General features: G+C 38.6%; 3 protein-coding genes across 3 annotated transcripts in view; 1 reads left to right on the top strand and 2 right to left on the bottom strand.

Annotated features, from left to right (window-relative positions):
- The window catches only part of CAPS2 (calcyphosine 2), a 31919-nt gene extending 20361 nt beyond the window's left edge, over positions 1-11558 (bottom strand). Inside the window, exons 1-7 of the mRNA XM_082772186.1 lie at positions 11462-11558; positions 9347-9393; positions 8208-8253; positions 7972-8091; positions 6979-7011; positions 4092-4265; positions 583-705 (exon numbers count right to left, since the gene is read on the bottom strand). Of these exons, the coding sequence (XP_082628312.1) occupies positions 583-705; positions 4092-4265; positions 6979-7011; positions 7972-8091; positions 8208-8253; positions 9347-9393; positions 11462-11542 (624 nt within the window). The 5' untranslated portion in view covers positions 11543-11558. The remainder of the gene's footprint in view (positions 1-582; positions 706-4091; positions 4266-6978; positions 7012-7971; positions 8092-8207; positions 8254-9346; positions 9394-11461) is intronic.
- A 1283-nt stretch (positions 11559-12841) lies between these two features.
- Positions 12842-19856, bottom strand: CCDC107 (coiled-coil domain containing 107). Its single transcript, XM_082772217.1, has 6 exons — positions 19584-19856; positions 18602-18807; positions 17512-17578; positions 16180-16270; positions 14538-14647; positions 12842-13937 (listed from the first exon to the last, which is right to left on the bottom strand). Exons 1-6 carry the CDS (start codon positions 19747-19749, stop codon positions 13666-13668), a joined length of 912 nt encoding a protein of 303 aa, XP_082628343.1. The 5' UTR covers positions 19750-19856; the 3' UTR covers positions 12842-13665.
- Positions 19857-19957: 101 nt separating this feature from the next.
- Positions 19958-26257, top strand: LOC309874175 (GLIPR1-like protein 1). The gene is made up of 6 exons (XM_082752118.1): positions 19958-20147; positions 21480-21725; positions 24109-24212; positions 25151-25236; positions 25967-25993; positions 26089-26257. The coding sequence occupies exons 1-6, from the start codon at positions 19974-19976 to the stop codon at positions 26241-26243; spliced, it is 792 nt and encodes a 263-aa protein (XP_082608244.1). The 5' UTR covers positions 19958-19973; the 3' UTR covers positions 26244-26257.
- Positions 26258-26536: the final 279 nt, after the last annotated feature.

Below are 26536 nucleotides of genomic sequence, written 5' to 3'. Positions count from 1 at the left end.
AGAGTAACACAGCAAAGGAATATGTTGCTTAGAAAAGCTGTAGAACTCCATCCTTGGATCTTGAAGATTCAGCCAAAGCCATAGCTGACCTGACCTAATACTAGCAGCAGAGCCCATATTGCTTATGAAGCGGGGTCTCATCACATACTCCATTTCAAGAGATAATGACGGAAAACAGCTTATTTACGCTAGAAACTAGTCAGAGTAAAAGCTGATGCAATCATGAAATCCATGAATTGTGGAATGCAGGCTCAGGTACGAGCTACAGACAAGAAGAAATAGAACAGGATGGTCAGGTTCACATGAGTCACTCAGTTGATCTGCTTAACTGTATTTATTTATATTTAATTTGCATTCTTATTTATACATATTACTGCATAAAATACAAGCATTGCAAATAAGATTAAAAAATTGCTCACTGGATTGCTCAGTTCAACTCCCACTAAAATAGATGTTCAAACCCCCATGGTTGCAATTACAGACTAGGACCAAATCATCAAAAGTCTAACTTCCATTGAACATCTGGGAAGTCATTCTGCAAGTCTAGACAGTTAACAGCCTAATACCAGCTAAAACACTTACAGCTTCTGATTTTTTCACACCATGCTGCATATTGTAGGGCTTCCTTGTGTAGCATTGTTGCAGAAGAGCTTTCTCATCAAGAGCTGTAAGATCGTCCTTGTGCCCAACTTTGAGCTGTGTACCCTATACAAAAACACATTATTTTCAGAAATCAAGTTTAATTATTAAAAACAATTTTCCTCAATGATTTATTAAAAAGGGTTTTTTATTTGAAAAAGTCTTTCTCCTTCTTCATGCTAATTAGAAAAAGTAAAGACATTTTAAGCCAAGATTTCTATGAAAATTGAACTTATAAATCTTGCTCTCAAGTCTTGCCTTAAAGCTTTTGAGCCCTTAACAACAACTATCAACCATATTAAAAAATAAATAAATAAATAATCAGAAGTACCTTGGTCCAAAGTACCAATGCTTTGTGAAAAACCATTAGCCAGTCATAGATGGTAGACTGTTAGTCCCTCACTCAAGAAAAGAGCTCATTCTTTCTCTGTTGCATTCAAGAACAGCCAAGAGAAAGCAGCAGATTTGCCATCACATGCAAAGTTCACCATCACAAAAGTGCCATTTCTTGACCAGCAAAGAAGTTAAATAAAGGCTGGATAAGGAACAGCTGAAGTATATTGCTGAACTGGGTCTAAGAGACTTGTAAATCAGTCTGAATATATTACAGAAGTATTTCCCACATGGGGGATATGAAGCAAGGAGACTGTATGAACAAAGGAGACTGCATTTACAGAAGCTGGGAAGGAGGAAACATGGGACACAAATCAGTAATGTAGGTTTCATTACCTATTCTGCTCTAGGAGCAGCTTCTTTTCAGAGAAGTTATTGTAAGTCCCACAAATCAGATGATAAATATCTTGAAATCTATTGAAATTTATTATTTAATCAGATAGTGATAATGTCAAGCAGAATAGTCTTTGTTAGATATATTAAAATCTGTCACAAAAACTGACATACACAGCTTCTAGCACTTAGCATGCATCTTTCTGGAAACCAAAAGCACTAGGAATGCACCAATTCTGCCTTTTCTCTCGCAGTTTATGCTTGTGTTGTGGTTTTACCCTGCTGGGCAGCTGAACTCTACCACAACCATTCTCTCACTCACCCTCCCCAAAGGAAAAGGGAGAGAAAATATGATGGATAGGGATGAGATGTTAGGGCTGATAAATTAGGCTGATAAATTAGGCTGAAGGGTTGAGAAGAGGTCAGAATATTACTCAACAATTATCATCATGAGCAAAACAAGACTCGGCACAGGGAGACAAACATAATTTATTGTTTACCACTAGCAGGCTAGCACAGTGAGAAACTAAAAGCAAACTAAAAATCCCTTCCTGCCATTCACCCTCTTCTAACCCCTCCCCCTGAACAGTGCAGGGGAACAGGGACTAGGGGCTGTGGTCAGTCCCTAACACTGTCTCCGCTGCTTCTTCATGGTCGCTCTTCAAGCACTGTTTCCACACAACTCCATCCCACGGGGTCCATCTCCCAGGAGCAAACTGTTCCAGCACAGGTCCCCCATGGGTGGGCGGCAGCTCCCCCCAGACCCCCTGCTCCTGCGTGGGCTCCTCTCCACGGGCTGCAGCTCCGGCCCGGGGCCTGCTCCTGCGGGGGCTCTCCATGGGCCGCAGCCTCCTCCAGGCCACATCCACCTGCTCCACCGGGGGCTCCTCCACCCATGGGGGGGCTGCAGTGTGGAGATCTGCTCCCTGTGGGACCCATGGGCTGCAGGGGGGACAGCATGCTCCACCAGGGGCCTCTCCCTGCACAGGCTGCAGGGGAAATGCTGCTGCGTGCTTGGAGCACCTCCTGCCCTCCTGCTGCACTGACCGTGGAGGCTGCAGGGCTGCTTCTCACTCCTCTCCCCAAGGCTGTTGTGCAGTTGTTTGTTTGTTTTTTTTTTTTTACCCCTTTCTTAACTGTGCTCTCCCAGAGGCCCAACCAGCATCACTCCATGGCTTGGCTCTGGCCAGTGGCGGGACCCTTTTGGAGCTGGCTCTGATCTGACATGGGGCAGCTCCTGGGATGTGCTCACAGAGGCCACTCCTGCAGCCCCCTACTATGTAAATCCAATACAGTTTGCTACCTATTTATTCAGTTTCAGACTAACTTGACTACTCCTGTAAATACCCTTCTGATGGGCTTGCAGTACAACACATAAAGGATTCACATCTTGGAAAACATGGCATGATTGTGTCAGATCAGTGCATAAGAGTGAAAACATTAAAAGCAAAAGTAAAACTACAACAAAACACCAAAAATGGCATTCTTCACTGCCATGAAACAAACATAAACTTAAGAAGACAACAGAATTGTTTCCTTCACTCAGTTCTTTTACCTGTAGAATCTTATACTTCTACATTCTCCAAATTTTATCCAAGTTTTAGAAGAGTGGCTCTAATGGGACAACATCCCTTTAGAAGTATAAATAATATGTGCAAAAGAGACCTCAGCCCACACAGCCATAAATCTTTGTCTTCTGTAAAAGTGTCCCTCTTTATTACACTGAGCATTAAGCAAGTAAATAAGTAATCTTGTTGCCATTTATCACAAACCTTTTATCTGAAAAGCAATATATACAGTATGTGCTTAAGGAAGCTCAGCATCTGCATATTTTGCCTTTCATTAAGATCCCTAAGTGGTCATCCACCCTCAGCACAGTCTAGCATTTGACCAGTCCTCACAGATGTTGCTCACTTTTGTTTCCTGTTCCTTGCTAGAAACCTTTTCTCTTTGACCTCTTTATACCTGAAATGACATTTTGCTCCGTGCAGACAATTTTCTCTACTCTCTCTTCCAGAACAGGTCAGTTTTTCCCATCTTTGTTTTCACATTTTTCCTCCACTGATATTCCCTTGTTTGCACCTTAGTCTTAATTTAAAAATAAACAAAAAAAAAATGGAAGAATCAATACAGCTTGCAGTCCAACTTTGCAGACTAGCTGTACTGGATCTTAAGAAAGGCCAAAGCAAAAAGTACAGATATTATCTTCCATTATTTTAAAAATTCTTTCAATTTTCAGTGCTAGTAGCTTTCAAAGGTACAGACCACATATTTCACCCCTTCTTTTCTAAATCTTAGGTACAATCATAATTTAACATAATATTAAAAAATAAATAAGATGGAACGCATCTCTGTATTTGGAAATAACATTTTATCAAGTGCTTTTTACTCTCATCGTCTTCAGCAGAAAACTTATTCCTATCAATTACGCTAATATTGACACTTATGATAGATGTACACTATAAGGGCAAATGTTACATCTCTTACCAGAAAACAAAAGCATACTTTTGTTTCTCAGAGCACCAGTTTCATGTTCTAGAGGAACTGAAGCAAACTTTCTTATTTTATATCCTACTCAACATTAAATGTTGAAACCATACAGGGTTCTTTACAATAAATGCATGAAAGGAGTTATTTACACGCACATGCAAGTCACTCTACACACTGTAATGAAATACCCACTCAAATTTACTACTTAAAAATGCAATTTTTACTTTGCCAGCTACCTTTATTGAAGTTTCTGGACACTGTTGGGGGCCTTTTTTCTTTTCTGCAATTCTCTCAGAATACTGCTTATATTCTTCCTTCACATCTGCTTCATACTGACGATACTTCAATTTATATTTGTCTGTTGGGGATGGCAGATCTTCCGGTATTATCTTCTGCTCTAAAACAGAATGCTAGAGCAAAGAACAATCGATATAAATGCCTTAGTTGATACACTGAAGGAGAACACCATTTTTATAATTCATATACACTAAAACTTATGAAACTACTTGACAACTATGCTTCATATTAAGGAAAAAATGCAAATATGACAGCACATTCAGGCTTCATTTTCATGGAGTTCTTCATGTTCTTTTTTTTTTTTTTTTTTGGGGGGGGGGGTGTAATCTAAGTAGTACACAGCCAAATAACTTTACACAAGGTCAAGACCCTGTGGTGCTGTCCTACCAGACAATGTTACAGATGACTAAAACAGGAATTCTGACATTTGATTTTGGATGGCTGAAAATGGGCTGATGAGTTTTTTTTTCCAGTCACAGTTTCTAATAAGTTTGGATGGCAGATGAGTATTAGTCCCTACATTACCTTCCTTACAACACCAGTCAGAAAGGCTGTGAAGCCAACTAAGTACCTTCCTAACTTTATGTTCCTTCCAGTGTTCTATGCAGTGGAGGCTGATCAGTAGGAACAACAGCAATGTGAGAAGCCCAGAACTCCATTCTTCTTTCTCTCCCCAGATAACACTTTCAATGTTTACGTGACATCCCTTCAATGCTAACAAAAATAAGATGGCCTTATCTAGCATCTCTGCTTGGCACATCTCATCTTGAAGCAGCAGTGAACAGTCCTGTACTAGAAAATCATTTTTCAAAAAAAAAAACAGAAGATTTATATTCTTGAAAGGGCAGCCTTCTCTTTCAAAAGAGGATCTACATCCCTTCACTGGTTAATTCCTGAATGATAAGACAATATTCAAATTATTCCTCCAAAAGTGACCTATTTTGGGAAGATTTACTTACGTAGTCTGTTATCAAGGAAGTCGGAATATATCTTGCTAAAGAAAACTCAGTCAGGGCCCAGAAGCGAGCAACGCAGAAATAAAGACCACTCAGAGGAATATATTAAAACATTTCAGAAAATCTTCTCCCCAAAAGTAAAAGTCAAGTCAAGTCAAAAAAAAAAAAAAAAGAGACAAGAGAGATGGCAAAAAGAGGGTAAATGAACAGAAGATGCATTACTGCAAATTTAGCACTAAAGTATTTAAAACATAATGAAGGCAGGAAGGAAGTAGACGAGTTAAAGGAAAGCAGAGAACAGAAGACCTTGAAACAGTCAAAGCCTTTACAACCTTTTGTTAACACTCCTGCATCTAGACAGATTTATATGTATGAATTTAATATTTAAAAAAAAAAAAAAAAGGTATAACAAGATGTGAAATTATAGGCATCCAGAGCTGAGAAGAGTATACCAACTCAAATACATAGACACTGCACTTATAATGCTATGCAGAGGAAAATTAGCCATCTGCGGTTAAACATCTACAGTTGCATCTTAAGATGTGTATAAATACCTACATTGGGTATGTAGATATTCTGAGAACTACTGCACTACTAGTCCAGTACTCTCAGGTTGTACAATACATACAGACAGCCTAAATTAATGAACGTGAGTTGGTATGTTCTCATTATGTTGGAACTCTAAGAAACAATAAAACTGTTATGCTTCTGGTAGTATGAAGAAGTTTAAACAATACAAATGAACAGGTGAGAAGCTGCAGCAAAGTAATTATTTATGTTCAAATCACCTTTTCAGAAAACTACTTCTATTTGTCCTTGTGATGGATGTTTTGTACTTTTCTGTTTTTATTCACAATTTTACTAATTACCTTCTCTAACACTGAGGACACCATGCCTTCCCTGGAGGAGATACCAAGATTGATCAGGAAGGAGACTCTTAGGAGACACTTCTACAGAGTACAAGGTGTGGAGGACAGGGATGCATGGCAGCACACATTCAGATCAGAGGCTATAGCTCATACTGAGAAACTGCAAGGATCAGGTCATTTGCATTCAGCAGGGGTAAGGAAACCTCTTTCCCCCCACCTCTGAGTATGCAGCAACTCAGGAAGTCTTTGACTTTACAGCGTCCATGTGTAGATGCAAGACACAATGTGCAGGGATTAAGCACATTAAGCACAAAAACTTAATTCTTCGCTATTCTACCTCATTGCTCTACATTTTCTCTATTAAAAAAAAAAATACTTCAGTTTTTATTTAAATACATTTTATTCTGTTTCAAGCTGAGAAAACATTTGGTCATATAGGGAAACATATAAAAGGATGATCCTGTCACATTCACCTTAATAGCTCTAGCTGGTTCATAGTCCTGCCATAAAGGTCAATATATTATTTGCTTCAAGGGATACAGATGATATGTAATTGTATTTATAATTGTTTTCCCTCTGGCAACACTGCTGTTCTAGACAAACTCATTCAGTATTTCTTAGGTTTACTTATTTTTTTTTGAAATAATGTAATCCTAAGCATTGTATTTTCCAATTCTTCCATCAATTAGAAACATTGATAAGTTAGGATATTTACTGCATCCTAACCAAATAAAAATGTATGGTAACATGTTAAAAAGATTATGACTATGACAGAAAATTATGTTGGCAGTACTATCTAAAATTTTTAAACTAATTCAGGAATATCTGATCTCTCAAATTAAAAAGTCAGATTAAAACAGACAGATTAAAAAGTCTCTTAAATGAACTAGTTCCTCTTACACAAAAGAAGTTAAAACATATTTCACTTTGAGACCATATACCACCGTACTCTGCTATTCAGTTGCTAATTTTGTCAGTGTATATTTTTTCAGCTACTTTACCTCTGTTTTCTTCTGACAAGGCCTTCTAGAAATCTGTTTGAAAGAACAATTAAATAGTAATTAGCAAAATCTCCTCTGTGTGAATAGACAAATAAAAAATTGTCAAATTCCTTTTTTCCAAACTTTATTTAGACATAAAAGTTCAAAGGAAAACTCTTCTTACATTCAGGCAACAATTGTAATAACCAAGTAATTAAATTAATTCTTAAATTTATTATACTGGATATTGAATCCTGAACAGTGCTATAAATCTATAAATCAGAATATTAACATCTGGACTACTGATTTCCCTTACAAAGTATGTAAGCCTGGTGGCAATTAAGTTTCTTAGTCATCCAGGAAAAAAATGTTGGTATGCGTTCAGGAAATTTTAACAATAAAACTGTTAATATGTTATATTAACATAAATATGTTAAACATAATTCCAAACATAATTCCGAAGTCAAAATCACAGCTGTGTTTTAAGGACAAGAGACTAAACAAAACTCTAAGAATGGTTGCATTTAACTTCAAAGTTTCCTTTTCATCAAAAGTAACTATTCTTCCACAAAATTTATACTCACTCTTTGCAAACTTAGTTTTTTTTCTTCAATTGTATGCTTAATGACCACGATTGATCTTTATTATTTTTGTAAGTTACACTTTGTTTAGAAAGTGGGGAACTTTTGTTTACCTATCTCAAAAGTATTAAGTTTTTCAGTTGCTTTGACAAATAGTAAATAAAGTTAGTTATTAAAATATTCCTTAAAATTGAGTACAATGCAAAGAATGAATGCATCTACCAATGAAGAAGAGTAAAGAAACTGAACTTTTGAAATATTCTAGAGGCTTCTCAGTAAAAAGTATTTTGCCAAAACCATTTTGAACCAATAGCATTAGATGAGAATTTAATCAAAAAAAAAAAAGAGGAACTTTTATGATAACGCTAAGGATACTTTTCTAAATTACTACTAAAGGGAAAAATTTTGAAAAGATTTGTAGTGACAGACCTACCTGTTGAGATGGGAGATGCTGCGCAGGTGGCATTTGTAATGATGTTCTCCAATCTGGAGATGAATCTAGAGGGCAAGTATGAGGATAATCCCTACTGTACGGTATGTAAGAGTTCCCATCCTAAAATTAAAAAGGATAGTAATCATAATTGTTTTATATTCAGTGTCATATTTTTATAAACTCCTGCGACACATGAACTCTGAAAACTATTCAAGACAAAACTGATTTATAATTACCTCTTCATCAGAATCTCCCAGCCTCCTTAGATCTAGGCATGGCACCCTGCAGGAAGTTAAAATCATTATAAGAGCTGTATGTTCTCTTATTTTTCAATTACAGTAAAAGCAAGTAAGCTTGCTTTTACTGTAATTGAAAAATAAGAGAAGCTGCCTACTAGTTATTATATCATGTACATTATTATAGTTGTTATATTATATATATATGTATTAGCTCCTTCACAAAAGTTTCCCTACTCTGAACAGGGTTTCATTACAACTGGAAACAGCCTACTTTGGAAATGCCTATTAGTCCCTCTTACAAAACCTCAGGAACTGGACACTGAGCTTTTCCTTTTTCCCAGCTGCTGAGTACACCAGCAGAATGACCCTTCTTCACTCCCAGCCTCAGACAGTCCCGCAAAGCCATCCTGGCTCCTCTTCACTCCCCACCAGGAGCTGCTGCAACAAAATCATAAATTAAGAACTCCTTATCCCTGTCTTCCACAGCAGGTCTGTGGCAACATCCCTCTATAATTAGTCACCAGAGAGCCAACAGCGAAGAAATAGCTCCTTGGGATGCAAACCTTTCAAATTATTTGGACAAGATTAATACAGTGGAAGCCAACTATGCAGTGAAGTAAACTATACTTCAGTATTTCATTTTGCTTAAAGAAATGAAAACATCTCCAAATTATTAATGCATCTCTGAGCCTTATGTCTTCACTTTAGCTATACTCTGGAGCACCACAACTGCATTTATTTTTGCATTTTACTGCCAGTATTTCCAAAGAAACCTTTTATAACAAGATTGCTTCTTCAAATAAAAGAGCTCTTTAATTCCCAGTCATTTTTTTATTACAGAATGACTGACAATGTGTAGAAATTGAACTTCTTTGAGGAAGATATGAACAATCCAAGGTCATGGTGACACATACTTGCAAAATAATGTAGAAAGATATACTGGCTTTAAGGCACTTCACTAACATAAATGCATAATCAAGAACTTTAAATAATAATTAATAGAGAACAAACATAAGATGATAAATTCCATGCAATGGTAATTTACACACCAATACATGCATATGCAGGATGCTAATAATGCAATTAAAAAAGTCAGATGAAAACTAGAGGCGGACTTAAACTAGAAGCAGACTTACTCTGGTGGGCGAGGACCACGAGAAGCCCGTGTATCTGGTCTCCACCCCTAAAATGACGCAGTATTATTACATGCTGACAAGGATCAGGATTAAAATACATAGCTCTCCCTTTCAGCTTCCCTTGGAATATTCAGAAACATTGCCTCAAAATATCTATCCTTGATGCCACTGAGATGCCACTAAGGAAAGTGCAAAACAAAAAATTTACAATGAAAGTTGATTGTTACAGATCATGAGACAAGAAGACTCAATATTCATCAAGACAAAAATTTCTAGTCATTAAGAATCCAGATACTGTCTGTGCCAGCTATCAACAATACATTAAAAATAATTCGTGTTCTTGGGATTTTGATTGTATAATCACTTTTCACCAGGTCATGTGGTCCTAATTGGTTTATGGGCTGGCTGAGGGGTTGTTTAAGAAATGTCCCAACCAAAACCACAATACAGACGATCAGCTGGCTCACACGGTGGTAGCGCAGACCCCAAAACTGCACAGGTATTTGGTATAGCTCTATCTTCTCAGCTTTAGTACAACAGCACATGATGGTGCCTAGGCAGCTTCTGTACTCACACTGCTAATTTTGCACGACTGACATGGATCTTCAAACTCAACTAGGCAAGAACATGGGGAGAGGAAGACTCGAGTCAAAGCTTCATCTCCCTCACTATTGCATTTCTGAAAACAGCCAACAGCAAATCCCTAGAGATGACTGTATGAGTTAGCATATTATAACCATTCCCCCAACTAGCTTTCCAGTCAGGAAAGAAACTGTGCTTTGTGCATGTCCTGCTAGCATCTTGGTTTTTAACTTTTTTTTTTTTTTTAACAGCACAGAGATCTCAAGATGACAGTCTGAACTGCGCAGATATCCTGTTTCCAGCTGCAGCCTAATACCTTTCATGATTTGAGAGCTGCCAGAGTACTCTAACTGCTTTCTTCCCCACAAATCCTTGTAGCATATTCCTGAAAAGAAACAGGTTCAGAGCTGAGCAACACCACCCCCTTGTGCCTTCAGAAAAGGGTATTCAGAAGAAGCATCTCTTCAGGCAGGTTGCAAATAATAAGCAGCACCACCATGTGGTCAAATATGTGAAAAGCTTTTAAGAGATAAGTGCAATTTACTCTTATTCCTTAGACTAAACTAACCAAAGTCTTGCTTTCTGTGCATACACAGCGCACCAAGTCACATGTATTTTTTCAATGCATTAAATCACAAGTACACATTTTTCTTAATTTTTTTTCAACTGCCTTAAGGAAAAGAACACACTATATTCTCGATTTTAATGTTAATATTTTAGTCTTTGTAAATTCCTCTCCTGGAAGTCATCAAATCAGGAAGAAAGCAAACAAAATCATCCTGAAGACTGTCCATATTTACTAGGTGAAGGACATAGTGCTTGCAGGCTGAGGGAATATTACAGAAGTTTATTTCATGGGCATAAACAATTCAGTGTCTGTGGGAAAAAACAATTGTTATAAAAATGTTAATATTTACCTTAGCTATAATAAAACCAATGGCTCTCATAATCCAAGGTCATATTTGCACTAACCAGGCTTTCAAAAGGTAGTCTGAGTTTTTGCTACAGTAATCTTGTGGGTGTTGTCTGCCTATCTTATCTCAAAATGTTGGCTGTTACCTGAAAAAAAAATCCCTTTCGTAATGAGTGATGAGCACTGCAATTTATTTCACACCGTGACAGTTTGAAATGATGCCTTCTGAAATTATGTTTTGGGGGTTGCTTTACTTTATTACGTTTTTGTTTTCCAAAAAAGCAATCACACCTGTTGTTAGTTTCAGCACAAAAAGTCTCTATTGAAAACCCTAGTTTGTTCTTGAGTTACCTGCATCCTACCTATGTATGCAGAAGATTGGTTATTTTAGGACGTGTGTTTCTTTTTGCAATCCTTTCCTTTATTTGAGAAACTGTCATACTGATTTGTCATACTAAACTATCACCTTCTGACAAAAGTAATTTCTCTAAAAGTTTCCTTCTTTACAGAATTTCTTAAAAAGCCTTGAACTAGAAACACATGACTGTAACCATGATTAAAGTTTTGTAAAAGATTCAAAGTAGGGATGGAGAACAACCACAAGCCTTCTATTAACATACTTGACTATGTTTTTTTCCCCTCGATGACAGCTGAGCCTGCCGTCGAGGGGATGCAGCAACTCCTTCAACTTTCAACTCCATTCAAACTGAATAGCAGCCTTCAGAATAAACTAGAAAACAGAAAAGAGTATTAGAAATTCGCATGCTTTCAATGGGAGTACTTCTGTAAATAAAAAATTGTTTTAGAAAGAACATTTCCATCGCTGATAATTTGGGTATTTTCATCAGCAAGCTCCCAAACGTTGCTAGGTTCCCTTTTTCACCACTCCTTAAGTTCAGTTTTTCCTTGCAAACGCTTTACCAGATTCCTCGTCCAATTTACCTCTGTCTCAAGTCCTACCCCCTTTCCCATGTGCTTCTTTGGGCACCTCCCGTTGCAGCGTCAGGGTTTGTTACCCCTCGGGAAGGCGAAGCCGTGTTACCGCCCTGCCCCAGGTGCTGCGGGCAGGCCCCGCTGGCACCCAGCCACCCCACACCGACATTTTTCCCCGGTGCTCTCCCCAGCAGAGCTGCGTTTCCCTCCACCCCGCCGGCTGAGGCACCCAAAGCCCGTCGTTTTCCAATCGCCATTAACAAAGGCTGGCCCCGTTGCTACCCACTGCGGGGCACTCAGCTCCCCAGCACCCGTTACCAGGCAGGCAGGCAGGCAGCCGAGCCGAGGGGAGGGGAGGGCAGCCCGGCCGGGCGCACGGCCCCTCTCCTCCCGCACCCCCCGGGCTGAGGGCGGCCCCGCTCCCGGCCGTTCCCCTGCGGGCGGAGGGCGGCCCCGCGCCTGCGCCCCGACCGGCGGCGAAGCTCGGTGCCGGCCGCCCGGCCCGGAGGGCTGTTTGCCTGGGGTGCTTCCAAACCGAGGCAAAAGCTGTCGTTTATTGCAAAGCTAGTGACTGCGGTGGAGATGTATGGCTGGAGGCTATTAATTTCAAACCCCTGGCTTGTTTTCAGAAGCAAAGATACTCTGTTTCTACGCAGAAATGAACAATTCCGTCAGTTTCAGTGAGTGGAACACCAGCAGTGTTGGTCCCTTTCACTAAAGCGGGCTTCCTCCACAGAAACAAATCCATTTTATTTTCCTTAAAAAAAAAGTGGAAAAAGTTAAGGAATTATACCGTAGTACTTAAAAGCTACGCATTTAAAAACAAACAACAACAACAAAACAGCATTCCACAGTCAAGCCTACCTCTTTAGTAATTCCTGGCATTGAAGGGTGGCAGTTTCATAGGCACATGGGCTAAGTGAACACAAAAATAATAGAAAATAACTAAGGTCTGGACAGAACTGACTGTTGCAAAGGAAAAAAAATGCTTTTCTAAACACTGACCTAAAAATGCCACCATCAAGCTAACGTAACTCCATCCCCCCCCCCAAAAAAAAAAAAAAAAAAACAAAAAACACCCAAGCCCGAAAGTTCTTGAATGGTATGTAGTAATACATCTATTGGTACTGTCATAACAAAAATGTATTACAATGAAGCAGAAGGCCAGATTCTACAGTGTTAAAACAAATATGAATCAGGGACACTAGTGCTAATGGGTATCAGCAATTACTAGGCAGCTGCCAAGTTTTACCACCGATGGCTGGGGAATAAAGAAAATTATCCAGTGTAATGCTGTAATGTAAGGTTTCAATTGACGTACAAAACTATACATCATTCCTGAGGAGACAGACAAATGAGAATTATTTTAACAGTATTTGTGGCTGAATTTCTCTCCGAAGAAAGAAACTTCTCTATGAACACATTAAGTCTTAATGTGTACTGGTTTTCATTCCTCCCCACCCCCAGAAGTTTTCCAAAAAGAGCTGAATTCAACAGTGCATGCTCTTTAATAAACTCAAGTCACAGTTCAAGTGGTACTAAACTCACTAGTTATAAAACATTTACGAAGCACCTATTCTTTCGTCTAAATTACAAGATATTCCAACATTTTAGTGAAGCATCAGATATAATTACAGTGCATTATATACAGAGTACAGAAATATTTTCATAGGAAAAAATAAATAGAAAAAATACGTAAACATCCTCAGTGAAACTTTGCTGCCATTGATGACACTTAGAGAACCATCACAGACAAGAATACAGGCAGCTTTCACCCCTCTTTTTAAAGCATATAGCAGTGCATGGAGCTTCATTGGAAACAGTTTAAAGTGCATACAACATTGTGGAAAAACAAAATCATTAGCTTTTGTAAATTTTATACATGCAGATTTCATTCATATCTATTACGTCTCCTCAATCCCATCTCTGATTCTATGACGTTTTTGTTGATCATTTCTTGGTCTTCTACCACATCTGGCTCAAACCGGTGTACTTCACACTCATCATATAATTCATGCTCTTCTATTTTGTAATCATCATCAACATCCTCCTGAAAATCTTCATTACCATCATCTTCTCTGTCATCTAGTTCTTTCTCTTGAGGATGTTCCGCAAATGACTGAATGAGATCTTCAAGTTTCTCATTACAAATGTGGTTGACATCTTAAAATGCACAAAAAAAGGTTTCAATTACTGGACAGATTCCAAGTTTCAGAGGCAGCTTAGAAGCAGCATATACGTTTTCTGTTTTTCTCTCTTTTTTAATAACTCAGCTAATGCAGAAATTCCCCAAATTTCTAACGAACCATTCTTAACATTGAAGATTTCTCTTGGACTCTATTCATCTTTTGGAAGCCTCCAGAGGAAACAAATAGACAATTTACTGTTCAACGCAATCATGCAAGTATTGCCCACAGCCCCAGAGGTCCCCATTTGGGAATCCTCAGACTGAAGTTAGACCAGTAGTAACAGACTGCTCAGGAACTCACATTCAAGAAGCATGTTTTAACAAAATGTGACTGCTATTTGACCTAGTTCAATGTACTTTAGCGCTTATTCTTACAAAACAAACAAACAAAAACAATACATCAGGACGTGGCATCAGATATACTTCAATCAGGAAGAAAGATATACCTCAGGAATAAATTAATTCCATGCACACTTAACCAAAGATACAGGAGCTGAACATTATTACAGAAAGATCTGTTTATTCTTTTAAAATATAAACTACTTGGGTACCTATACTACTGAAAATTCAAGTACCTGTCATCTTGTTTTCTGATTTATCCAATCCACTTTCTTTCATCAGTCGTCTAATTGATTGGATCTGTGTCATTATTTCATCTTTCTGCTCGCAAGCTAAAGCATTGACACTGGAAAAGAGAGATGTCAACAGCTGAAAGATTACCTTGGAAGTGAGTGTTTTATAACAATATGTAGGATTGCAGTATTTCTTTTAGTAGATATATGCCATACTTAGCAAACACTTTTAGGTCAACAAGAATGTCTCCCATGAAGTTGAGAGATCTTGACATATTAGAGGGCAGGGCAATCACCAACTGTGTGAAGTTTAACAGGAGAATGTGCCAGAATCTGCCCTGGGACAGGGCAATTCTGTATATACATGTATGTACAGTCTGGGAGATGAGAGGCTGAAAAGCAGCCTCGTGGAAGCGATCTGGTGGCCAGTGATAGGGTCCTAAGGAACGGCATGAATCTGCATCAGGAGAGGTTCAGTTTGGATGTCAGGGAAAGGTTTTTTACTGAGAGGGTTGTCGGGCACTGGGACAGGTTCCCCAGGGAAGTGGTCATGGCACTGGGCCTGCCAGAGTCCAAGCAGCATTTGGACAACGCTCTCAGACACATGGTATTGATTTATAGGTAGTCCTGTGTAGAACAAGGAGTTGGGCTCAAAGACCCTTGTGCGTCCCTTCCAACTCAGAATATTCTGTGATTCTATGATCACACACACCTACTGAGTAATTTAGTTGCTGAATTCAAATGCTGAAGCTCCAATGGCTACTAAGGTGTAGCAATGACTACAGAAAGCAACAACCACCCAAGTGATTCTATTTTTAGGATGACAATGCCTAACATAGAGCTACTGAGTTCAGAGGCTTTTCTCACTTTGTTTACTCTCTCTCCTCTCCTCCCCATCACTGCTAGAAATTTCTTAAGCAAATTGGCCAGTGAGTTTACTGTTTAATAGTCGCAGCACATAGTGAGTTCAGAAGTACACTTAAGGAACAATCATGAAATTCTGCATGTTTTAAACTAGGCTTCATGAAAGCTGTCAGTCTACGCCAAATATACAGCATGGATACTTTTATTTGTGGTACATGTGTAAGGCCCTACCTTCTTAAGCAAAGAACATCTTTAAAACTACAAGGAGGTAATATTACTTATTCCCTTGTTTTTATACTACTACAGACTAGTTATAGTTCCCTAAAGCACACACACTCATTTATCAGGTTCCTTTCAAAACACAGAAATAAACAGCTATACACTGATAACCAGTTTCATCTTCTAATATTGAAGACATTCATTTTGCTACCAGAAATCTAATCCTCACAAGGCTTTTCAAATGATGCTGAGCTTATTTTTCCAGTATTATTCTCCTCAGTCCACATTAAAGTTTAACTTGTTAAGCCACAGTAACTTGATCGTCGTAAGTCTGAGCTTTTGCATTTATGTTGGTAAACAAGAGAGGAGATGTCTCTAGAAAACGCCCTAAATGGCAGACGAGGTACCACCTGTAAAAGGCTACAGAAATAGTAAGCAATTAAATGGTTGCTAAACAATGTTCTCTATCTATAAGAAACTTTTTTTGAACTTTTTGTTAACATTTTGGAAAATTTCAATTTACAGACAACAATACTAACTAAAATGTTTTCAAATCACTCACCAGTTTGACAGTGGATCCAACTGAGTCAATAAAGAATTTAACATTTTCTCTGTCTGTGCTAGGTGCTGCTCCAGTTCTAAAAGCTGATGTTCTAGCAAAAGAAAAAAAAAAAAAGGAGGGAGGGAGGGGCAAGGCGAATGCTCTATGTTATGAAATTTATTTACAATACTGAAAGGATATTACTTTATAACAATGGTTGGACAGATTCAAAATACAGGATTTTTTTTTTCCTCTATAGAAGTCTAGAATGTGGAAAGGAGGTTGTAGCTTTAAAAACAGAAGCTTTACAATGTATAACTGAAATACTTCTCATCTGGTAATGCCTCTAGTAGTGTCTAACAGTATATGCTGGTAGACACTGAGACTGTGACTGTCACCTTCCCAGCCTCTGAAACTGTGCAGCTCCAAGACTTCCTGAGCCAACAGTAGTGCCTTCATACACTGTCATTAATTTGCTTACTCACACCTTGCAACTACATTCAATGCTTCAGGCACTACAGTTGAGAGGAGTAACTCTTTCTAAAATACTATTAAACTTGGGAAGAAACAAAAATGCAATACATAAGAGTGGTAAGTAAGCAGTGTAACAGACCACTGCTGAAACCAATTACAGATCTGATGTACAGGGACACCAAAAGAGGCTGATACATTGTTTAATTAACTGTCTATAAGAGGGCCAAAAAGAAGTATGAGAATAACAGAACTTCTGTGTGCCCTAACTTTTTCTCCAAAGGAAAGCCCACTTCTTGGCACGTCCAAAATAGTCTAAATCTGACAGCCAAGAGTACTCTGTATCATGAAGAAAAACATACCATCATTTATTTATTTTCTTACTTTGACACCTCTATAAACCTCTCATGGTTTTGACAAGTCTCTAATTTGGCCCAGAAATACAACAGTCTGTATCAAATTGTCTATACTGTTCTGTTATCAATACAGTTCAATTCTAAAGCTACTTAATGTATTCTAGGTCAATATCCTATTAATTTTAAAGAATATTATATCCTATTTAAACAACCTATTCTATTGAAGAAAAATTCAATCAGGTCTCAAGTGACAAAAACGCCACACATTACAAGGTAGAGAACCTTTACAAGGTTACAAGGTATTACTGTATCTCTTCTAAAGAATACTACCATCTGGAGTTTGCAAACAAACCTAATGAGCGTTTGAAATATATAGAATAAAGTGGATTTTTTAGGTTCCTAATAGCACTTAAGTAACTGTAAAGACTGTTCCTGTTCAGATAGACTGCATTAATTAAAATACGTAGCTTTGTTTCAGTATGATATACACATCTGGTGAATGTTTCCATACTAAATGGTATCTTACCGGTTTCCTTTGCTTTGTCTTCCGTGCTTTTTTCCTTCTTAGCGAGATTTTCTTCATGTGCCTTCATCTTCAATAAATAAAATTGTGTTAAAGGCTGCATTAACTATTCTGATATTAAAAATAAAAATACATTTACAAATTCAGTGACAGCAAATAGCAACCATAAACATTTGCACTCGATTAATGAAACTATTTCTGCTATGCCTTCTTGCAATAGTAAAGTAACACTTCTGATTTCAAACAACAACAATATAACAAAGAAAAGTTATAAAGGAAGCAGTTGCTTCTTCATCTCCAGTTTTCAAAAATGAACTGAAGGAACCTTCTAGGTTATTGGATCTAATCTCCTACCATTAATTAGGAGATAAAACTCTTTTTCTTAAACTAATAAAGCCGTTATTATAAAAATACTTATTTTTCTGTTCCACAAGCATAAGTGTACAGAGTTTTAATATACAAAATACAGTTTTTAATGATGTTAAATTTTATATACAACCTAATTACATTGATTATTAAAACCAAACTATTCAACCTTTATCTTCATCTTACTAAGCAGCTGTATTCCTCTTGCACAGGAGATGATATAAAACTGACTATGGACATGAAGATACTGTCTCTCCTGCTTCTCATGTTTAACCTTGACTTTTATTTATTCCCCTCTTTCCTCCCTTAAAAGAGGGGCTGGCAGTGTGTGTGTGTGCCTAGGCTGCTCATTATTCTACCCAATTGCTACCCTAAGGCTATTATTCTACAGGAATCACCTCCTTCCCGTACTTGAGGTCATTCTCAAATACAAAAAAGAAGTGAAACACTAATGAGACTTCAGTTACAGCCTCGGGTAACAGCACTGTTTGCATTCTCAGATTCTTATTTGAGACTGGGGGAGAAGCATAAGATTCTCATTAAGTGTCTGAAAATATGTAAGTCAGAAGCCTTCTTCAGCAGGAAGAATCATATATGCTACAATTTTAACTGTGGTTTACATTCAAATTCAAACCGAGCACAAAATGTCATTCAGACAGCCATGCTTGGCGGGGAGCAAGTATTACATTTCCTTCTAATTTCAATAACTGAATGCTTTAAGGCTTACCTTTAGGAATTTGTATGCTGCAAACACTCCCACTCCAAGAGCATACAAAGGCATAAGGGTGAACGCTAAGTCTCTACCATTTCCTCTTGTCCTCTCACTCTTTATCTGTTTTTCCATTGCATTTCTCATCTGCTGAATACTCTGGTAGTTATGACCCTCGGAATTTCCTGGATTCAGGTGAACTTGATGAACTGCCTGAGGGCTACCTTAAAAATTGAAATGAGAGAAAGAAGACAAAATAAAAAAGTGAAATCGAAGGTGTAATTAGTTTCACAACTGGAATTTCCCCTCCCACTTTGTTCTTCGCTCCTCTAAATGGTGTGGTCAGCCCTACATCAAAATAAAGTTACCTACAGTACTCTTCTGTATACAGAATGTAAAGTTAAGTCTAGGTAGAAAAGACTCTCAAATTAAGTTTCTATCTTCCTTTACCATACAAGTTTTCAACAAGTAAATAAGTAAACAGTTGAAATACACATGCTGTGTTGTTGCTTTGGTTGTTTGAGCAATAAATTCAGTGTTATGCACCTACCCCCACAGGCTGTACTTCTGTACTTCTGCGCATCAAACATTCAGCCAGATAATTATGCAACAGCAAACAGCAGCCCGGCCCATTCAGTGATACTTTTCCTAAAGAAAGGATCCTGGGCTCCTCTCAATACCTTACTTGACAGAGTTGGTAAGAGCCGGTGCCAGCGCGTCCCACCTGGTGTCCTGGCTGAAGTTCCAACCCAGTCCCTAACCTGTCAGCGCCGCAGCCACCGGCAACACCACGCCACCTACCCACTCACTGCAGCTGCCATACATATATCCAATATATATATGTATTCCAGTGACTGAGCAACATCAATAAATCGATGCTCTAAGACCCAAGAGCCGCCTCACGACCACCCCCCCCCCCCCCCACCCTCCGCCCGCCATTTCGCGGCGGCTCCCTCCGGGCTTCCCCGGGCAGAGCCGGCCAGGCGGCTGCCCGCGGTACCTCCGTGCTGCGCCCGGGGATCGTGAGGGCCAGGGCCGGCCCTGGGGCCCCGCGGAGCCCTGCCGGCCCTGCCGCCGCCTCCCCCGAGCATCCTGGGCGCGGCGAGGAGCGCGCAGAGCACCAGCACCGCCGACACCACCGCCTGCTGCAGCACCGACAGCGCCATGGCCGCGGCCGCGCCGCCTCCCTGGCGCCGGAGGAGCTGCGAGCCGCCGGCCGGCCCCACACCGCCCCCCGGCGGGCTCGGAGCGGCTGCCGGCTCCCCGCACCGCCCCGAGGGAGCGGGGGCAGCTGCGGGGCTCGGCGAGGCTCCGGAGGGATTGGGCGGGTGAGGTCGTGAAGCTTCTGGAAAGGGCTCGGGGCGCGGAGCGTTGGGGCGGCTGCGGAGCCATGGGGCCGGGGCTGTGGGCGGCGGTGCTGGCCCTGGGGCTGGTGCTGGAGGCGGCGTGGGCTCAGCCCATCTTCCCCAGCATCAGCAACAGGGCTTTCATCAGGGAGTGCGTGAGGGTCCACAACGAGTTCCGCCGCCAGGTCGTGCCCGCCGCCAGCAACATGCGGCAAATGGTAGGGAAGGGCCACGGGCAGGCGGGGCTGGCGTTCAGCCGCCGCCTCGCTTCGTCGGGGAGAAGGGTTTGGAGGAGGCTGGAGTAGGGTGGGAGCTGCATGGGCAGTGCCTGGCGGCGAGGGAGAGCCTCGGCCTCTCCTACTGGAGCGCGTTACGCTGGGGCAGGGTGAAACAGAACCGAAGGTGCTGGAAGTGGGAGGATTTGGTGGTTAGGGCAGTTCTGTGCAGCAAGAAGAGGTAAATGTGGTAAACTGTGTGACAGCTCGAGGGGTACTGTTCGAGGAAGGCTTGGGAAGAGGTGCTGGTGGCAGATAATATCTTTGCAGGCATGGGTGTGAAGCCAGAATGGCAGCTAGGGAGGATATAACCCTGGAGGTCAAGAGGCTGGTTAAAGACACTGTGCTTAGTGTTCAGGAATAGGAAAACCAGAAAAAAAAAAGATGAAAAAATAAATAAATAAGGATTTGGAAACATTGTTAGAAAAAGCAACAGACCTTAGGAAGAAAACCATATTGGCAACCACGTGGAGATGAAGAGTGAACCAAAATGTATGTATAAAGCCCAGCCTAGGCATTGAAACCCAAGATCTTTTATATAAGATATAAAACTATGTACTTTAAGGATAGAGGAAACCTGCTGGAAAACGGTCATGAGTGGAGCACAAATAAAAAGGGTGTTTGTTAAATAATCAGAAGTTATGTTATAGACTGGTGATAGACTGCAAAGAAATAATAACTAGCAGAAAGAATTATTGGCCAAACAAGCATTTATTTTATGACACTAACTTTGTAAAGTGCTCTTATGTGTATTTAAAACATTACTGTAGGATAGGTAAGTATTTGTTGCTGAAGAATCTCTTAAAAATACATCTAATATTTTTTCCATCTGAATCTAGAGGAGGTGTCCATTTTTTACTTTAACTTTTATGTAAATAATGGAAATCCTGAATGACCTGTTCAATAGGAAAAAATACCCCAAAAGTTTCATGCTTACTGACTAATTTCTTACCTGAAGATAAAATTGCATTCCAAACATCTTTTTTGGTGCTAGCAAGTGCATGTACAAAGTTAATTTTCAACAGTGAAGGGAAAAAAATCCTAATGTAATACATTCCTATTTCTCTGCTGCCATAGGAAACATCAAAATAAAACATGGGTATATGCCTTAAACAAGCAAAAGCGTTGTTGATGTAACTCCAATATATAATGTCTGTCATTGGTATATCATGATCTGTATGTGCCTACTTTATCACCTGACTGGTTTTATCTGACTGTTTGAGATTCTCCTGTAACTTGACATTGCACAACTATTTCTACTTTAATGTTTTGCAGAGCTGGGATGCAGCTTTGGCAAGGACGGCCAGGGCATGGGCAAATAAATGCGTTTTTAAAAGTAACACGTATTTAAGTAAGAGATATCAGTGTCATCCTACTTTTGAATCTGTTGGAGAGAATATTTGGATTGGAAGTTATCAAATATTTGATGTTCAGACTGCCGTTAGCGCATGGTATAAGCATAACATATTCTACAATTTCTCACTGCACACATGTATTAAGAAATGCAATCATTACATTCAGGTAAGAATCATTTTCAGTAAAATGCTATGAGCAGTTCTTGTATAGTACCTACCGGATAAATCAGAGACTGTAACTAATACAGAATTGTGTATGGGGTTTATAGTGACTGGCAGCTTACTGTCTTCTTTGCCAATCTCAAGGAGTGGCAATAGTGCAAGCTACCCCTACACTGGTCTACTCTCTTTTATATAAAATCCTGTAATAATAATCTATAATTCTTTCCTGTAGGATTGTTGTCACTGAAAGCCTCACTACTCATTTAATTGTATCAGTACTATGTGAACTCTATAAAATAATTGCTCCAAGTTCTCCAACTGCATACCCGCACGCTTCTTAATTCTGTACATTTGGAGTTGCTGTTAGAAGTAAATACAGTAATTGCAGAATGCTTTTGAGAATTCTCTAACAGAAAAGTTAACATGAGAAAATTGTATCCTCTACACATCTAGTAAGAAAGGAAGACCAAAAAACAGAGCATCCGCAACAAAAGAGGCAATTTGCAATACATTTCTGTCAGTGGTAATTCCAACAAACTTAATTCTGTTAAGAAAATAGTGCTTTTCTTTGAACACTTAATATTTTAAATGGATTTATTTATTGCTGTATTTTAAAAAACAAGCATTTGAAAACAAACTAGTATAAGTTATGACCAAACATAGAATAAAATAGTTCAGTTAGAAGATCCCTTCAAAGATCATTTAGTACAATTGCATAACCTCTTCAGGGCTGTGAAAAAGTTACTGAAAACATTATCCAAATGCCTCTGGAACACCAACAGGCATGGGGCATCAACCATCTCACTAGGAAGCCTGTTCCAGTGTTGGATCACCCTCACAGTAAAGAAGTTTTTCCTTGTCCAATCTGAACCTCCCCTGCTGCAGCTTCGTGCTGTTCCGACATGCTCTGCCATCAGTTACAAGGGAGAATAGACTGGCAGTTCCCTCCCTCATTAAGAAGTTGTAGGGAGTTGTAATGTGAGAGTTTAGATGTTTTGTTCTGCCTTCTACATTCTTCTACATATTCAAAAGCGAGGCTGGAGAACTTGCATTTTGCTTTCTGTTGAGCAGTAAATCTCTAGAAGATTACAACTACCATTTAAAAATCTGTTGTTTGATCTTTTCCTACAGAGAATTTTGGAGGCTTTTGCACGTTTTTCTTGGAGTGATACTGGACTCTAAGCTTTCTTTCCCCCAATTCAGGTTGTTTGCTTCTTGCTTGTTCTACATGGTTAAGTCCAAACAAAATAGTCATGCCTTTCAGGCAGGAATATGAAGGAAACTAATCACTGGGAAAAAAAAAAAAAAAAAAAGCAAATTACATGGGTAAAACACCAGTGAATGTGTAAAAGTACACATTTCTTAAAAGTCAATGAGCAAAGACCCTGCATGATCCAGGGGCCACCATGGTCTTGGAAGGTTTGGACAAAGAATTGAAAATGGATACAATTTACAAATCATAAACAGATAGGCTTTGTAGACGTGCTGAGAGAACCATGATCCAGAAATCTCAAAGCAGCAGAAATGTGCAAAATGCAGACTGTTACACCAAGGGCCCTGAAACGCTGTCCGTAATCTTGGACTCAGGTAGTTTCACATTAAACACTTAAGTCCTTTTCTGAGAAAGATTAGGTCTTCTTAACATAACCACTTCTAGCCGTTAACACTGACAAGATGGAACTTCAGGGGACATTCATTTTGGGGGATGTTCATTTTGTCAGTCTGAGGCCTGCACTATCAGAAAGTGATAGTAAACCACTCTGTCTTTGCTTTCCAGAAGTAAAAACAAAGATTATCCAGATGTTCTAGGTATATAGTTAAAAGTTCTTCACTGAATTCAGTGCAGTTTGGTTAGTCATATGCAGGAAGAATCTCCCAAGAAAAGGCAGAGGATGCTCAAATTGGAAGTGACAGTAAACCATCTTCACTTCAGTAGGGCAGATAACGCTGTTTAGTCTGAATTGTGCAGTGCTAAAGCTTTCAGACTTGTAGTTACCATTTACTTGTAGACCATTTCCAGCACACATGAGAAGCCCTTCTTGCAGTCCCAAGTTATGAGTGCTTAAAGCTCCTATGTAAAGGAGCTATCAGGAAGTTGCCCCCTAATTTCTTTGGAACACAGGGACCGTGAAGTCAGTGATGCTTACTGAGATCGTTCTATAGAAGATTCTGGAAACTTGCAGCATAGATCACATAATCTTGAGGTGTGAAAATTTTAAAGTTCATCTTAAGATGCTTTCCTACCAGCATTTTTTTTTTATGAGAAAACAGATGTTGCAAAATGAGGATAATATGTATGGTCTCTTAAAACAACTTGGTATTTCCTAGATATTCAACTAGGTTGCTATCGAGTGTAGTTTTTAATTTATTTTTAAACTTTTTTTTAGGTTGTTTGGGACAAGTCATACAAACTAGGCTGTGCTGTTGTTTTTTGTGAGGAAGTTGGAGGAATAAGAAATGCAGCAAATTTTATTTGCAACTATGGACCAGCGTGAGTCTCTGTTTTAAATATTGAGAAAATGAAAGTAATTGTAAAAAAGTTCACTGAAAGTAAAATGGGGTTTTTATTTATTGTTACCCTCGTAAATACCATCAGAGAGAGTGATGGTTGTCTGATTTAGTTATGAAGAGAGCCGTGACTGCTAGAACATGTATTTGCTTGTTTTTTCTAATCTGTTAACTTTACTGATAAAGTCATTCTGTGCTGATCTTAAGCAAATCCCAAACACTGGCTTGTGCTCCACTTCATTGATTTTTTATTTTTTTTTTACTACGAACTAGAAGAAATGAGAAAGTTGCTGCAAGCTACTGGAATTGGAGCTGGAATTACCTCTTGCAGTTCTGTACTCTTTTTATGCAGTTGGCTTTTTATGCTGTTTCAGCTTTTTTTTTTTTTTTGTATCTTCAGAAATGAGTTGATAACAGCCCAGTTGTTAGATCTGTTGCTTTTTCTTTCTGTGTAAATGAGAAAAATAAAATTATACTACCATTTCTTTCCAATTTAATAGCTGTAATTGTGCCAAGTATTGTTTAGGCATTAGAAAACACTAAAAGATCAATGAAAGAAATTGCTGACTGAAACTGAAACACTAACTCATCTTACAGTTAAATCAATACTCTGAGGAAAAAAAAAAAAAAAAAATCCAGCCAGTACTGTTCCTAAAGCAGTAGGAGCTTGAAAACACAGATTTCAGTATTTCAATAAATTTCAGTAAAAAGTCTGAAAGAAAAATAGTATCTTTTTAAGACTCTCTTCTTCTACATGGACAGAACAATGACAATGAAAAGAAAGATTTCAAAATTATTCCAAGGTTTTTAATGAATTGTGAGCAGCATATTGTGTTTTCAGTGTATTTACTTCAACACATGATTTACTTAAAAATATATGAGGCAACCCGTCGCATAGAAACTTTTATTTTTCTTTTGTAGTGGTAATTTTCTAAGAAGACCATATAAAGAAGGAGTACCATGTAGTCGATGTTCAAAAGGGGACATCTGTAGATATAAATTGTGTAGTAAGTAAAAGCAAATGCAAAATATAATATGTAGAGGGAAAAAAAGAACCACCTACTTAATAAAGACTTGCAAACTGTGGTTTGCTCCTTGCTGGTGCTCTGGCAGGTCCAATTTGCAGGTAATTGTAAACAACTCCTAAGGCCATTTATATTCAGGGAACAAATACATTGTTCAGGATACTGAATTTGGATAATTATTAGTGATAATTATCAAGTGTCCATTTGATTATAGACATAGGCATAACTCATGATTGCAGTTAAGTGTATTACTTTGCACTCTGATACTTTGCTGACTTCATTAGCCATACCAAAGAAATCAGCATCTACATACTTTTTCAAGTAGTATTTAGCAGATACTCTTGAACAGTCTAATGGGTTTCAGAGACTGCAAAGCTACTAATCAGTTGTATTAAAACTAAAATATGGAGATTGCAGTTAAAGGGACTGTATGGGGCTTTATTTTCATTTTTATATGGGGCTTTTACCTATCAATGTTATTATTACAAGCAATAATATCTTTATGAAGTATTTCAAAGTATTGCTGTTTAGGTTTTATCAAAACATTTTGGCTTTTTTATTTTTAAGGTTTATTGGTGCAAATTCTCAGGTTTGTCAAATTCTCTTTATTGTAAATCTGATTGGTTAGTTTTAACTAACTAGTAAAAATTTAAGGAGAGAAATACTGGCTGTCTGGTACAACTGTTTCTTTTTTTTTTTCTCCTATTCCCAGAAAATGCAGAACGTGATAAAATTATCTGTACGTATTACAATTTCACACCACTGTATATATTCCTTATTTGCTATAAATGTATGTATTCCCAACAAAACTTATATTTATATGTTTATTTATAGATTACTCAAGATGGCATCCGCCTTGGGAGTTCAGAATTGTATGTGATGAGGCTTGTATCACGCTTATAGTTTCAAGAGCATTGTTGGTGTTTCTTGGTTTATTAATTGCTTTTTTAATCAAAAAGCATTTTCCAGACATGGATATGTCCATATAACTGTATTTGAAATACATACTATGTTCTGAAGATAATCTCTAATGAATTAAGCAAAAACCTTTTTGCCATAACTTTAAAGACAACTTTCTTTTCAAGTAATTTTGTTACTACTTTATGCTGTTTATAAAAAGATAACATGCTATAAAACTGAACATACTTGTAGGTAAGACCCATGCTGGGAAAACATTAAGCTAAAGATGGCATCTGATAAGATCTGAAGTATTGTTTTTAATTACCAAATTTACATATTCAACTGAATTTAATTACCACATTTGCATAGTATATTCCTGGAA

The sequence above is a fragment of the Aythya marila genome, assembly GCF_965140915.1.
Source record: "Aythya marila genome assembly, chromosome: 1".
Taxonomy (NCBI): Eukaryota; Metazoa; Chordata; class Aves; order Anseriformes; family Anatidae; genus Aythya; species Aythya marila.
The sequence above is the reverse complement of the archived record's forward strand: the minus strand, read 5'-3'. Positions and strand labels throughout refer to the sequence as shown.